Here is a 15934-nt window from a genome sequence, read left to right on the forward strand (position 1 = left end):
GGATAATTAGTCTGATGAAAACCTAGATCCCACAGACCTGGCTGAAGAATACGTATGTGATAAAATTAGTTAGTTGAATTGGAAATAGAGAAGAAAAGAGTATATGTTGGGTGGAGGGAGGTAAGGGGACTAGAAATTGATTCAAGGAGGCACTATAACCTTAAAGGTTTCAGATGGCTTATAATTTATCTGTAATGGGAAAAATACTTTACCACTGAGATAATATCTTGGGATAAATTTGAAATCACAGGCTGCGTTATGGATGTGTTTGTGGATGTATGCGAATTACAGGGAATGACTTTTTTTTTTCTGTGAATGTAATTTAGCATGAATAAGATGATGAATAAGCTATATGCAATAAGGGCCCATTTGATATAATGTGTGTAATTTTAAACTTAAAACCACCATTTTTTAGAACTGGAAGGGACCTTCGAGATCATCTAGTACAAGTCATTTTGCGGATGGAAGAACTGAATCCCAGAGGGAGTGAGTGGCTTTGCCTACAGTGAAACTAGAATTCAGATATTTATACTACTGTGTTTGGAGACTTTTTAGAATATTGTGTAAGGCTTCATATTCATGGTCTTACTTTTAGTATTTTACCAATAGTGATTTTACACCATTACTAATCAGAACAATAATGTGGTTTCTTCTGGAAGGTGAGCCAACTGTTCAGCCCTGTGCGTTTGTATATACTTAAGACAATACTTTTTGTGACCCCTAATTTATACTCAATTATGTAAATTTAGGGAAATTAGAACAATATTTTTTGTCAACCTCTACTATTGTTTGAATTTTTAATGCGGCTTCTTATGATTTCTCAGCAGAGTCAAAAGAATTTAGAGGAAAATCATGTGTGCTCTTCTTTTCTAAGAAAAACACTGGTTGCTAGAGGGATTGAGTTTAATATAGTTTCATATCATAGAGATTTTAATAATGCGGTCTAAAGTATTTGTACATGAATTCATTAAGCCCAGATTAGTCTTATTATAATTACTCAAAAAAGAAATTCAATTTAAGAGAAAACATTTTAAATGGATATAAAATACTCTGTTAGCTGGGAAGCCATACTGTTCTACTTTATCAGCTCCATAAAGTACTAGCAGACTTGAACATAACTTTCATAGTATACAGAATGCAATCATAAAAAGTATTATTCCTAAATCTATATTTTTATGTTCTTTCAGTAGTTAAGAGCTTTATCCCTCTGTGCTAGGAATGAGATATACTAGGGACAGAATGTCGTAAAAATGTTAGGGACTTACGAGCGCATGTCCCTTGCTCTGCCTTTCTAAGTCAGTGTAGGCTGATGGGTTACAAGCACACAGCCCAAGATTGATGTTGGTAACACATTCCCTAGAAAATGGAGCAGGAAGATATTTCAGGGCTTTTTTTTTTTTTTTTCTTTCCTAACACAAATAAAAGACATTTACCGAGACTGTGTGCCCTCAGAGGTCCAACAATGACAGGCAAAGTAGTGGTCTTCATTTCTAACATGATACAAGGTGGGGGTAGGCCAGGGACAGGAAAATTATAGAACTCTACCCAGCATATGTCCAAAACAAGACAGAGAAAGAAAGGAGAGAGGGGGGAAAAAGGCCTTCTAGCACTAAGCCCTCAACAGTGTGTTGAGGGCTAGGAATGAGAAACGAGACCTTCTGATTAGTCCATGAAGCTTGGGACCAGCAGTTTGTGTAATGGCTATGTCGCTGGACTCCCCTGTAGTCGACCGCACTTCACATCCCGGACCCGGTGGCTTAAACTCATGCCAGGTGTGTGTGCGTGCGTACCCAAGATCCCGAGAGGAGAATGGAGGAGAAGGGACTGCGGCGTGGCCATCCCCCCTGGGGGATGATTTCTCGCTTTTTGTCTCTCTGTCCCTCTCTGTCTGTCTGGCAAGTGCACGTGCCCTATAGCAAAAACCTCTCCAAAAAAAGAAAAAAAAAAAGCTATTACCAAAACTCATCAGGACTATATGGTTTGAGCCGTCCGAGGGCGCCTGGAGGAAGCAGGAGACTGGCTGTGGCCACACGGCTGCCTGACTTGTCTGGTTTTGGAGACACAAGAAACTAATCACAGCCCGATGTGGTGCCACTGAGGCCAAGCAGGGGTCCAGGAGGAGCTCTGCACTCTGGCCACGCTCTGGGAGAGACAGGCTTGCACTCACACAGGAGAGGGCTCTGCTTAAGTAGTTTGTTTTGTTCAAACTTCAATTTATTTGATAAAGCAGTGGAACACTTTTCTCAGGCAGATTCTTCACAGGACCCCACGCTAGGGAGCAGAGCGATTCTCTTGGAAGTGCTGCCAATTTAACTGCCCCTGTGCAGTCCCTGCCTCTTTTGACCCTTTGCTGCTGGCAAGTGGAGGTTCAAACACTGAACAAAGCCCAAGACAAGGCTGAGCGAGCCCCCTAAATGGTGGCCCTGAGAAACAATGACAGATCCAGGATGACAGAGGGGTGAGTGGTACCAAAAACAGTCTAGGCCCTGGGTTCCTTGAAGCTCTGGGTTCTGATCACAACCATTTAGAATGCTAATGTTTGAAGGTAAGAGAACATCATTGGCTCTTATCTCAAAGTTTAAAAATAATTAACAGGAAACATTTGAGAATTACTTTGTGGTTTCTTTTCATTTTTTAAGTTTTTTTTTCCCATAGGGTATGTATTCTCACTGGAGAGAGACAGAGGGAGGGACAAGGAGAAATCACCTCCTGGGGGGGGTGACCACTCCACAATCCCTTCTCCTCCATTCTTCTCTTGAGAGTTTGTGTACTTACTTATGCACCTGCACCAATGTAATTTTCAAGCCACTGAGGTTGGGACTCGAACTGTGGTCAGCCATGTGGGAGTCTAATGTCTCATCTACCATGCCACCTGCTGCTCCCACTTTGGGATTTCTTAATGGCATATAGCTATATGTTGACAAGGAGGAATTAAAATGATCGTTTTATTTTAATGAATTTTCATCTTATGATTAATTTATAGTCCTATACAAGTCACAGAGGTTTTTTTTTTAAATAGTAGACAGTCAATACATATTTATTGAACAATACTACAGTTTATAGAAGATTTTCTGTGTACCAGCTGTTGTGCCCATTTTTTAAAGTTTCTTTCTTTTTGAGACACACACAAATACACGCACACGCAGAGGAACCTCCAGTAAGGTCTCCAGACTCTGATCTACCCTTCGCCTCACCCAGCCTGGATCATGGGCACATGGGTGCTCATGTATGCAAGGGAGATCCCTGATGCAAACCTGGAGACCTCCCTTGTGGGTCAGCCTCGCGTGACGGTTACACTGCCCAGCCCTGCTGTGCATTCTTATATGCATTACCTCCTTTAGTCTCCATAACAGTTAGAAGGCAGCACAAGTATTAGTTATTGTTGCTGGCACGTTGTTGATGAGAAAGTCAAGGCTTGGGGAGATTAAGTCTTTTGCCCAAGTTTATATACACAGCTAGAGTTCTGGGGACTGGTTGTGACTCTGAGATCTGAGTTTCTGTTACCTTGCTCAGTTGCTTGCTGTTCTGACACTGACTTTCACTTATTGAACATGTACTGTAAACCAGGCGCCATGTGCTAAGTGCTTGACCTATATGGCCTCGACTGTCCTCACAGGAATTCTGAAAGATTAGTTTTATTATCCCCATTTTTCAAATGCAGAAACTGAGACTTGAGAGTTTAAATAGCTAGTCTAAGATGGCTGGGCCAGTGGGTAGTCAGGATTGAATCAAGAATTATTTGACTAAAAAGTCCATATGCTCTGTGCTGATGAAATTAATACAGCTTGATCTCACACTACCCCTATGTGGGGGAAAAGCTTCTCCTTACCATCTTTAATTTATACATGAGAACATAGGCTGTAAGAGATTGAATGTCTGTCCTTGTTTCCCCATGGTAAGGGGCTGGGATCCATTCATGGTTCATTGGGATCTAGTGGCCATGACCACTTGGTGATATAGCAGTGGATCCAATTTGGGAAAGAAAGAATGGATCCTGCCCTTTTGGGGAAGCCCACTGTATGTTTGCATGTGGGCTTTGTCAATTTAAAGTAGAGAAACTCGACAGTGTGATTAATCTACTAGAGGGAAGGTATTCGGTGGACCCAGCTTTTCAACCTAGGAAGGAGAGAAATCCTTCTTCGTTCACAGAGATTTGCAGAAGTAGACAGACTGAATTCTAGTCACTCTTTGTGTCTGTGTGCAGAGCTTGCTGGTTTTTGAAATGTGGTACTGGGAGCAGCTCAGCTGAGCTTGAGACTGACTTTGGTTAATGGTGATGCAGCCTTCATTCCAGCGGCTTTCTAGATCTCTTCCTTGGCCCTGGTGAGTTGGGTCCCAGTAAAATTTACAGTTCTTTACTGTAAAAGCCCTTGTACTTGAAAGAGAATTTTCTTTCTGTAGCTCAAACCACAGGAGGACTCACAAGACAGCTGTCTCCCCAGGTGAGACTTCTTAAATGGGAGTTAAGTGCATGCATTTTCAAGAAACTAAACTCCCCTCATATATAATTTAACCTAGAAAAGAAAGCAAAATTGAGAGAGTAGTATGATTACATTGTTTGAGAACTAGCAACTTTACCTCCCCCAGTCTTAGGGAAGTCAGGCACACTTTCACTGTTGGGCCTATCTTGAATGCTGCAGGGTGTGGGCTGAGTGTGATATTGTAATAACAGTGAGGGTTTCTCTAACCATAGTTATGGACTGTGGATTGAAATAGTAAATTATTCCTAGCAGACTGAATGGGCAATAAGACTGCCATCCAGCTCTCCTCATAAAACAAAGCAATAGATAAATAAAGGAGAGCAACTCACTTAACCTGCGTGGCTCTGTGCACTGCTAATTATGAACCCAGGCGCAAGAGAAGGGTTCACCCAGGGTGTAGTTAAATCATTTTTAAATCGAGGTAAACACTAGCCATGTGGATGAGTAGCACTCAAGAAAGTTTTTAATCAGCAACGTTTAGGAATCACCCAGCCTAATTGCTATAACTTATTAATAATAATAAATAATCTAGTCTTTTTATGGCCCCTGCCTCTGGAGGACTCAGTGCATTAAAGATCTCTAGGGTGTGAGTCTTTCAATACTTGTGGGGGAGGGGGCGAGGCTCCATGATGCTCCTTCCCAACTGAAGAAATCGGACGTCAGGGCTAAGAAAGGCAACTCTGAGTCCCTTCTTTCTTATGTTCTTCTACCCACATCTGAATCGCCAACTTACACATGGCCTTTCATCTATCTATAGGACCAGAATGGCTGTAGGGGCTGGGGGTAGGGGCGGGAGAACAGGCTCTCTTTGTTCACGTGAATGATCGGGGTTGAGGTTTGCTCCCTTGGGAAGTGAGTCTGAGCAGAGCTTTGTCTGAGGAGTTCATTTCCTCTGCACAAGTGTCCCGGTCATCCTTTGGGCTCAACCTGATTGTGGCTGGAGTGATCACTGGCAACTGCCAGCTCTGTACTTGTGTCATTTCCTGTAAGAACAGAAAAGATGGTGCTGAGGCATATTCTCAGAGTGATTCTCTACAGCAGAGGATGGGAAAATATTTGTGTAAGTGATCTTAAATCTTCCCCAGGCCACGGCATGGGTACGAGCATATGCTTGGCTCGTCAAGGAGAAACTTTGAGCTTAGAAGGGGTAGATGATTGACTCTGAAATGATTCTGTGTGGTTAGACAGAAGGGAAAGGATCACACTCAAGTTTGAGACCCTTTGTCTTTTTGTTGTTGTTGTTGTTTTGCTATAGGGTGTGTGTGCTCACTGGAGAGAGACAGGGAGAGGGAGAGGGAAAGTGAGAAAGCACCCTCCCTCCCTTGGGGGAATGGCCATGTTAAAATCCCTTTTCTTCACATTTTGGGCATGCACACACATGTGCCAGGAGCATTTTGCAAGCTGCGGGCTCGGGACTCAAACCATGCAGTCAGCCATGTGGGATCCAGCCGCCTCCACCATCATACCACTGGCTGGCCCAAGGCCCTTTGCTTTGTATAAATGGCGACTGTCTGTGGTTTGGGGATGCGAGTGGTGGGCATGAATATTGGTGTAGAGGGTGGTCAGAGTATTTCCGTGGCTAATATCTTCTGATGTCTACAATATTTAGGGAGTGAATTATAGCCAAGCAGCACAGAAAATACCTTCTTCTCACTTATTCCCTGTTTCCTGTTCATGAACTATTTGAGTCTGAACCCAGATAGCTGTTTCAGTCTGGAAAAGTGAAATTCTAAAAAAGGTACCCAAGCCATTATTACACAGAGCAAAAAGCTCCGCGATGCTGAGAACAGAATGATTTATACCACAGACCACAAAAGACATAAATTTAGAGTGTGAATTACAAGATAACTCATGTGCAAAATTGTTGCAATATTTTTACGCATGTTTATTAAAATTTACATTTGAATAAAAAGGTGCAAAATATAGATGAGGCCGAAAAAGAGTTTTTGAAACAATTTAAAATAGTTTATATGAAAGTCAAGAAAGATTTTGGAATAGAAGATCCGAATAGGTTTCCTTACAGATTTGTCTGCTAAAGCATGAAATGTACAAAGAAATGGGGAGGAGGAAAAAGGTTTCTAAATTTCTCCCTGAATTTCACTCCTCCCCGTCCACTGATATTTTCCAGTAATTCAAATCAGTACTGAATTTCGAAGGAATTGTCATGTCAAAACTCACAGAGAGGAGTTTGAGGATTCTGGACGGATGTCGAGACTGGATCCGTATTTGAAAGACTAATCTTATTTCACTTGTTGTTTTCAAGGTTGGAAATTTTTGTCTGTATTCATTAGAGGGGAATGATAAATCTCTAATTTGTACTTTGCTAATAATAGTGATGAGCTTTTGTGCTGCATGAATTTCATGTGGTCCTAGCTCAGCCTTTAACTCTGTGTGTGACCTTGGGAAAAATCTCTTAATTTTCTGGGTCTCAGTTTCTTCATCTGGAAAATGAGGGGTCTAGACCAGTGATAAGGCAGGCCATCTCTGTTTCCCTCCCTCTTGAGTGGATGTGTACCCTGCCAAGAATTAGGACCCACAAAGGTGATTAAGACACATACATTGCATTTATCTTCAGGAGCCCATGGTCTACATAAATAACTGGTTATAATATGAGCTATAATTGCCACAGCACGAATTACTTTGGGAGCGCAAAGGCAGAAACGGTGAATTCCCTCTCTGTGGGGATAGACTTCACAGTGGCTGTGACATTTGAAGACTGAGTAGGAGGGCTCCTTCAGGTGTGTGGGCTGGTCAGAGAGAAGGCGGTTCAGACGGGGTTCCAGGAAGCGAACATGTGAAAGTGATATATATATATATATTGATAGGGATCTGCACGGCATTCCCATCAGTCTCTGGGCAGTGGCATCTCATGCACCACTGGGTCAGAATTTCTACCCATGATGAATCACTGAGACGAGAGGATACTGTCTAGCATGTATCTGTTAGCGCAGACTCAAGGTTGTCCTGGAATGGCACAAATAAGTCAGCTCATTTGCATCCCAGTTGGCTTTCTTGAGTGTGAGACAAAGGATGGTATTTTAGCCAACTCCCTGGAAATTACAAGCTTTTGATCTGTTTAGTGCCACATCCACCAGCCTGGGTGAGCCCTTGGGAACATGTGTATTGATGTGGATGACATTCCTCATGGGGTTTGTGTGTACCCGAGTGGAATGAAAACTTCTCCCTCAGATTTTCTCTTCTGGCAATCTGTTAACCCACCAGGTGCAAGTTTTATCTGCACCATTCATGGTCCCTTGGCTCTTTGTGAATTTGTAGGAGTTGATGTTTCAGGTGACAACCAGCAGCCATATCAGAGGTCAGTGATACAGTTCTTACTTATTTTTTTAAGATGAAAATAGCTTTAGTTTTAATATTTAAATTAAACATGTAAGCTATGTTCATTGCTAAAAATTAAAATGATATAGGGCTGGTCCTGTAGTCTACTGGTTAAGGGTCCATATCTTCCATGGCTGACTATGGTTCAAGTCCTGACTCCAGTGGCTTGAAAAACATGCCTGGTGGCTATGTGATCATGCTCCGAATCCTGACAGGATAGAGAAATGGAGAAGGGATTGCAGTATGACTACATCTCATTGGGGATGCTCCCCCCTTCTCCATCTCTCTGGTCAGTGCATGTCCCTCTGGCAAAAAACAAAAACAAACAACACACACACACACACACACATGCATTAAAAAGAAAAGAAATGCTTACATAAGATGATCTAAAAATTAAAAAAAATCTCTTATGCTTATTTACGAGTAATCAGAGTTATTAAATAACCACGTTAAGTGTGTGTACAATAATTCATTGCATGGGATATATTACTTTTGGTTTAATTCCCTATCAACAAATAATCAAGTATCTGTTGACTTCTTTTCTATTTTTAGTTACTAAATTAAAATTCTAAAAGTAGTTTTGTTGGATCAAACAATGCGTATTTTAACATTTCTACATATACTGTCAAATTATCTTCTAATAGTTTCATATCTCTTTACAACCCAGCCAGCAGGGCAGAAACTGGCTCACACCTTGTCTTCTTTCTATCTTTGAGGTACCAAGTAAGAAACTCTGAACAGATGAGAATACTTTTGGGGTGATTGGGAGGTGATCGAAGCGCAGGGTCAGCCAGCACATGGTATATGTACATATGTTCACCAAGAAATGTGTAGGAACATGTTTGTCGTCATTCCTAATGACCAAACATTGAAAACAACTCAAATGTCCAACGACATCAGAATGGAGACATAAATGACGGTGTAATCACGCAGTGGCATCCTTTACAGCAGTGAGTATGAATCATCTATATGCAACAGTGTAGAGGATGCCACCAGACACCGTGGCGCATAGTCAGACATAGAAAAACGTGAATGCTGCATCGGTGCTTTTGTACCAAGGTCAGAAACAGGCAAAATGAATTTATGGCATTAAAAGTCATGTCAAAGGGTCATTTGGGGGGGTGTGTGTGTGTGAGTGACTGCATATTGGTTCATGTTTTTTGCTCTATGCGTGTTACCTAGTGCCAGACAGGTGCTTGACATATAGCAGCCTCTCAAATATTTTTTTTAAAAAAGTACACTAGTATCTTTTCACCTTTCTAACAGACTTGGATTTAGGATTTAGTATAAAACATAATGCTGCTCTTAGTTGCGGTTTATAATGTAGAGAATTTACATGACTGTTCTGCTTTTATGATTTAAAGATGGGACTATATTCATGGGCCCTTTCTCTGTTTATTCTCTGATGCGCCATTGTTTTTGTCATTTATAAATTAGTCAGTCACCCTAGCAGTGGGTAAGAAGATGGTGTTTGAAATCACACAGACTTGAATTCAATCCTCAGCCTGCCCTTCCACTCTGGGACCTTGGATGCATTACCTAACCTTCTGGAGCCTCAATTTCCCCATCTATAAGAATGATAATAGACCCTGCTTTATAAGGTTGTGGTGAAACCAATCATCTTACTGTTAAGAACAGCCATCAGTTAATAATGTTTATTATGTACCAGTCACTGTTCTAAGCCTTAGAGTGGATGACATAAAATAATACGTGTAATCTTTCTAATACCCCTCTCTGTTTCACGGTTTAGAGAACCGTAAGTCACAGATGGGGTAAGCGCCAGCCAGAATTTAAACTCGGTCCTATTCCAGAGCCTGAGCTCTTAGCCACTGCCTCCCGAGTAAAGGGAATACTGTGCAGGAGTGCTTAGCACAGCCAGCATGTGTTAGTGATGAGCATCATTGTCCTTTTCACCATAATTACTAATGTGTTTTTCTTCTCTTTCTCTCTCCCCCTCCCCTATTTTTCCTCTCTCCTAACAGATGTTTTTCAGCAAGGTAAGTTCCACTGCTTTCTGCTTGCTTTCTCATTGACTGTGCTGTTTTGGTAACAAGGGTATAGTCTTTGTGCAGGGTGTTTTGGGGCTTCACATTTTCTGTGGCCATACCATATAGACTTCAGGGGACACCATGAGGACATCAGCCTCCAGGGTTTCTGTTGTCCAGCCTCTGCTTCTTCCTTTGAACCATACTTGGGGTTAGGGTGGGAACTGGACAGTTGAACTGGGACAACTGGGAGGGGTGTATGGTGGGAGCAGGGATGCTGTGGGACAAGGGAGATTGGTGAGGGGCAGGTGTCTCTGGATGGGGTCAGGTGGAAGGCCCCTGTCCCTTGGGGCCCGTGTATTGACCAGCTGCTGTGTGGTTAGTGCCATCTATGCCAGGACCGCTGGAGGTTTCTTTGTTGAGCACATAGGCCACTTTATGGAAGTATGGAAAGACCATGGCTATCTGGCTACTCTGTGCCCCTCAACCCTGCTGTACCTCACAACCTCACCAACTTTTGTCTCAAACTGAGATGGTGCCAGGTGAGGGCGTGCAATGCCATCTGCTTTATCAGCCAAGATCACGCATCCCAGGGAGCTGGAAATTAAAGCCTAATCCCACACTGCATCTTCTGGCCTGTGTAAACATCCCCACTTAGAATGCACAGCCACTGTATTCTGGAACATAGAAGGAGACCCATGGGTCACAGCCTCATTGAACCTTCTAACACACATTAAGGGGAAACTGCCTTTTTATCGCAGCTTGAAACGACTAGGTACAAGTGGCAGGGCATCACAGTTTGCACTCAAACTGGGAAATATGTTTGTGGGACACATCTGCTTCGTCTTTCTAGAACCAAAGCTGGCTTAGAATAAAAGAGGCTGGTTTAAAAATACAGGCAGGCATTCCATAAATAGCTTCCGCATAATCTTACAAGCTCGATATTTTCACAACTGTTATTTCACCCCAAACATGCAGCGTGTGTTTCGGAGAATATCTGCTCTTCTCTGATAGAAGCGCAGTTGTGAGTAACAATACGAGTACTGTAGTGTTGTCTTGTAAGAGTCTGGAGCCATAGACCTACTTTTATAAATAATTCATACATCCCAACAAGCTATAAGTAATAAGTTCCATTTGGCTAGAGACTAAGAGTTGAGCAAAATTGAAAAGGTGCCGCGACGGTTCGTGTAATGAAAGTGCTGCTGTCAGGGCCCGTTGCTGCAGCCGAGTTCTCTTCCTTGACAAATTAGGGGTTCTGCAAGACGCTCTGGGAAAAAACAAACAAACAAACTATATATAGTTTTTTTCCCCCTACTACAAACTAGAATGCAAACACCACCCTATGCTGAATTGAATTTCTCCTGTTGAAACACAAAATGCTTGAATTTGGCAAGTCTTTTTGGAATAGGTGTGCCGAGGCTTCTGGAGAATGAAGAGGGACGAGGCTTGTGTTGGATCTGGCCTTTCTACACACAATGGCGAATGGTTGCCGTTGTAATTGGCATAAAACATGGCTGTCAGACATCCTATGTCAAGTTTGCCTCCTTTTTGAATCAGTCATGCCATTCGATTGATGGGATTTGCCTGTCAGTAACAATGATATGCAGAGCAAAAGTTATAATCATCTACAAATCACGGGCTATTGAGACTTAATAGCATCTGCTGGAGACAGAAGCCGCTCGCTACCCATTGCGCCGTGTGATGGTGGGCGGCAGCTCCCTTGTGAGATATTACTAGGATTTCGAATGGAGAGACCCGAACTTGCTTTCGTGAATTATTTACACAGCTCTGGCCTGACAGGACCATTTCGTATGGAGGCCCATTCTCTGAAATGATGGTGAAGACCTTGCCGGCTGGTACTCCTTTCTTAACCTATGTGTCTGCCTACTCTGTTTATGGAAGGAGTGCTAAGTAAAATGTCCAGCCAGTATCAGTCACATCAGACCAACACAAAGTCTAAAAATCTAGACAGAATCTAAAAGCATGTTCTACACGTCTTTTGTGGGTGAAACCTCACAAGAATCGTGCTGTTAACTTGAAACACGGGGACAATAAATTGTGCTAGAAATAAACAAGCAGAAACCTACATGGCTTCGAATGAGCAGATGCCACTGGGTCATCTTCTGAAGGCCATCCACACAATGGCAACTCTGAGTGACTCTGCCCTCCCAAGCATGCCGTGGGCATCTAGGCCTTGCTTGCTTTGTCTTGGCCAAGGAGTCATGGGCAGTTAGCGGAGGCTGGGGAGGGTGCGGCTTTGCATGTGTGGGTAGGGAGTGAGGGGGTCCTCTTTGCCCAGAGGAGTCGCTGTGTGACTGGACTGCTGTGCACTGTGGCAGGCAGAAGAGAGAAGCAGGCTTGCAGTTGTCAACATCAGACATTCTCAGAGGAAACAGAAGTTATTTCCTCTGGATTGCATTATCTTTTATTTCACTACAGATCAATCTTGTTATAGTAGGTGACAGCGCAGCAGCTACTGCTGGTTTTGCTCGGCTGTATCCGTGGTGCGTGCGTGTGGGAGCGTGTTCCTACCCTGCTCCTGTGCCATTTTATTGCTTGTTTCAGTTCTTTCATCTGTAAATGCCACTTGCTGTGGTGCTTAGACCCACAGGGTCTGAGGACAGTGGAAGACTAATAGGCTTGCAGCTGGGACTTCCTAAATAAGAGTTTTCTAGGGCAACAGAGACACATTTTCAGGGAGCCTTAATTGACCCATATCCCCTGTTGTCCACAGAGCTCCCAAGCCATCGCTGGGTTCTCAGAATTCCAAAGTGCTATAGAATCGCTCTTCACAACACAAAATATGGTTGGAAATGCTGTATGTGCACATCTGTTATCTTGAGTTTTAGAGCACTGTGATACCAATCGTTTGATAATGATCAAGTCAGGACCGCCCCCCCCCCAACATACACACACATGCACACGCCTCGTTTGAAGTTACTGAAGCATCTTTTGAGTGCTCATTCATAGGCTCAGCCTTGATTCTGAAATTGAACAGAAACCAAGTGAGCAGCTTGGAAATCAGAGCAGTTTCACTCAGCGGGGCGTTTTAAAGCGTAACGTGGGCACAGTATAAAGATCTCACCACTGAGTTAATTCTCTCTGGGTTGTCACCTGAAGTCCCTTAAAGACTGAGCCCACAAAGGCACAAGCTTTCCTCCTCCTCCCTGGTTTTGACCTGCAGCTGGGATCTTAATGAAGAGATTCTTTTTCTTCCAGGTCAAGTAATTTGTGGTACCTCCCAAACAGTGCACGACATGTTTATTCTACAGGGAGTAAATATGGGCCAGACGCTGTTCTAGGCCTTGAGGAGAGGGGCGTGAACAGAAGCACCTGTTACGGAATTTACAGGGTGGCTTGAGGGACATTTTGTAGCCAAGCAGACAGACAAATCAACAAGGAAAATTCAGAAAGGGATAAGTGAAGAAAATATCTCAGGTTGATGTGCTAATGGCTAGGAGGGCCACCTTAGATGGATTGGCCAGAGAATGACAAAGGGACTAGTAATAGGAGAATCTGGGGTGGGCAGCAGAGGAAATGACAAAGAAATACCCCATTAGGCAGGAACACCCCAATGCTGCAGGCTCAGAAGGCACTGAGAGTGGCTGGAGTCCACTAGTGGAGGAGAGAGTGTGACATACAACAACAGGGACCCATGTCATGTGGAGTTCAGAGGAAGGAGGTCGAAGGTGAGTTTTAAGCAGAAGAGTGGCATGGTCTCATTTACATTTAAAAATGACCACTCTGCCTTTGGTGAAAATGCACAAGAGCAGCGAATAAGAAGGGGATAGCTGGGAGCAGACTGAGTCCTGAGCAGGCTTAGGCTCTAACTGTAGCCTGAAGTGAATCTCTGCTGTCCTGGACAGTGGGAACAGGCAGCTCCATTCCTACCTAGCAGTCCTCTCCCAAATGTTGACTTTCTGCGTATTCGCCTGTGGAGAGTCTTGTGTACATGGCTTACACCTCCTCTCCTTAGGTTGGCAAATGACACTCATCGAGGACATCGTTATAATATTTCTAACATGTCTTCAGATTTTAAAAAGCCACTTTTCTCCAATGAATTCATACATACATACATTTATACATGTATATACTATGTATACCACACACATATGTTTTATATATGTAATATATGTAATATAATATAAAATATATTGCACATGTATGTTACATATACACATATATCACATGGACACACATATATACACACACACATATATATATATATTTTTTTTTTGGAGAGATTTTCACTGTAGGGCGCGTGTGCTCGCCAGACAGACAGAGAGAGACATAGAGACAGAAAGCGAGAAATCACCCCCCAGGGGGGATGGTCACGCCACAATCCCTTCTCCTCCATTCTCCTCTCGGGATCTTGGGCACGCACGCACACGCACCCAGCGTGAGTTTTAAGCCACCGGGTCCGGGACACGAACCGCGGTCGACTACGTGGGAGTCCAGCGACATAGCCATTACGCTAACTGCCGGTTCCCGTACACACACATATATTTAAACTCAGCTGAGTATGATATAGAAGAAAGAACAAATCCAAGACTCCAGGGCCCCTGGCCACAAGGAAGGGAGAGGCCCTCTTGGGGCTGTGGCCTCTGGGAGACCACATACACGTGCATTTGCCATGGGTGGCCACTTCCGCATATTGAGGTCAGGCAAGAGTGTGTGTCCGCAATTGTCAACTATCTAGAATGTTAAAGAGAAGTCAGAAATATGGGCTTTTCACCTTGCCATGTTCAAACTTTTAATTAAAACTTAAACAAATAAATTAACCCAAAATGTGGCCAGAATGGCCTCTGATCTCGGTTTGGAGGTCAATGCTTAGGAAACCTCAGTTTTGCTCTCCGCAAGGTTGCTGGCTTTGTGAAGAATGTGGCTGGTTGCTTTGTCCACTGGCCACAGTTTTCCCATCTGTAAAATGAGAGTCAGACATACCCTTGGTCCTGATTGGCTTTCTGTCAATGCCTTATCTTAAGAAGTTTTGTGTGGATTTGAGGTAATAGGAGAAATATTCCTTGTACAGGTTTTGACTGTTCCCCTGAGAATGAGGGTGAAAGCAGAGTCTTCTCTAGTGGCTGAGAATTAGGGTGAAGAGAATGAGGTTGCAGTAGTGTAACATGCTCCATGGCCATTTTGAACTATCAACTCTTTCTTACATGGGTGAGCACTGGGATTCACAATTGATGACATAGCTTTTTATTAATTTGAAGAGAATAATAAATCATAGTTTGGTTTCTGGCAGTCAAGCCAAGCCTGTTAGTTGTTGGGGTGGGCTTATGGTGACACCGCTGCCATTTATAATGAGCTTGACTTGAGGTCTCTTGTATATTTCAAACGTATTGGTTGGACTGCTGGGGTTGGATCTTTGCCTTTCCAAACCACTTCAGAAAATCTGTCTACTATGAAACTGTGACCCCTTAGCCATGAATTATGGTCCCATTGGTAGTGTTTTACATTATGAAATACTATTTTCTTTATGTGGGATTTAGGTGAATAAATTAAATCTATTGTTACCATTTCTAGGTAAACTTCAAGTTGTTGTGTGATGGTTAACTAGTAAATGAGAAAAATGCATTAACATTTTTATGGTGGAAAGCGATTGGTTCCCTAGTCACACTCTCCATATGCTAATGTTTGCTGTGTATGTATATCATCTCCCCTTCAGTCTGGAATCATAACAATATTCCGAGTCATGTAGGAAATGCATCCATCTTTCCAGCATAAACCGAACCACATTACCATTAAATTTTGCATAAATTCACTTGGCGTGTATGTGTGTGATGTGTGAGGGAAATAGAAACCAGTTTTAAATAATCACAGTCTCTGAGATGCCCTATCACATTTCAAGTGGACTGTGCAGGACTGTTCACTGCAGGTGATCTCAGGATGGCTCTTTTTCTTGTAGGACATTCATTGCATTTCAAGGCCTATCTGAGGGCATGCGTTTGGAGTGAAGGTTTAGCATCTTCCCACATTCACTTATTCACTTGTGCGTCAAAATTGCCAAATCAGAAAAGGAGGAAACTTTTAGTTTCTTCTGTTGAGATGATTGCTACTAAGAAGAGCAGTTTGGTTTTTAAATGTTTGTGTGTGTGTGTGTGTGTGTGTGTTTCTTTTTTTTAC

At 42.9% G+C, this 15934-nt stretch overlaps 1 protein-coding gene across 2 annotated transcripts in view; it reads left to right on the forward strand.

The window, feature by feature from the left end:
- Window positions 1–15934, forward strand: part of GFRA1 (GDNF family receptor alpha 1) — a 236886-nt gene that overhangs the window by 56170 nt on the left and 164782 nt on the right. The window contains exon 4 of one of the 2 annotated variants that reach the window (XM_006142220.2): window positions 9800–9814. The exons of the other annotated variant lie outside the window; for it this stretch is intronic. Coding sequence (XP_006142282.1) covers window positions 9800–9814 — 15 coding nt within the window. The remainder of the gene's footprint in view (window positions 1–9799; window positions 9815–15934) is intronic. 2 annotated transcript variants of the gene reach the window in all.

Source organism: Tupaia chinensis, unplaced genomic scaffold, assembly GCF_000334495.1.
Source record: "Tupaia chinensis unplaced genomic scaffold, TupChi_1.0 Scaffold000069_1, whole genome shotgun sequence".
Lineage (NCBI taxonomy): Eukaryota > Metazoa > Chordata > Mammalia > Scandentia > Tupaiidae > Tupaia > Tupaia belangeri.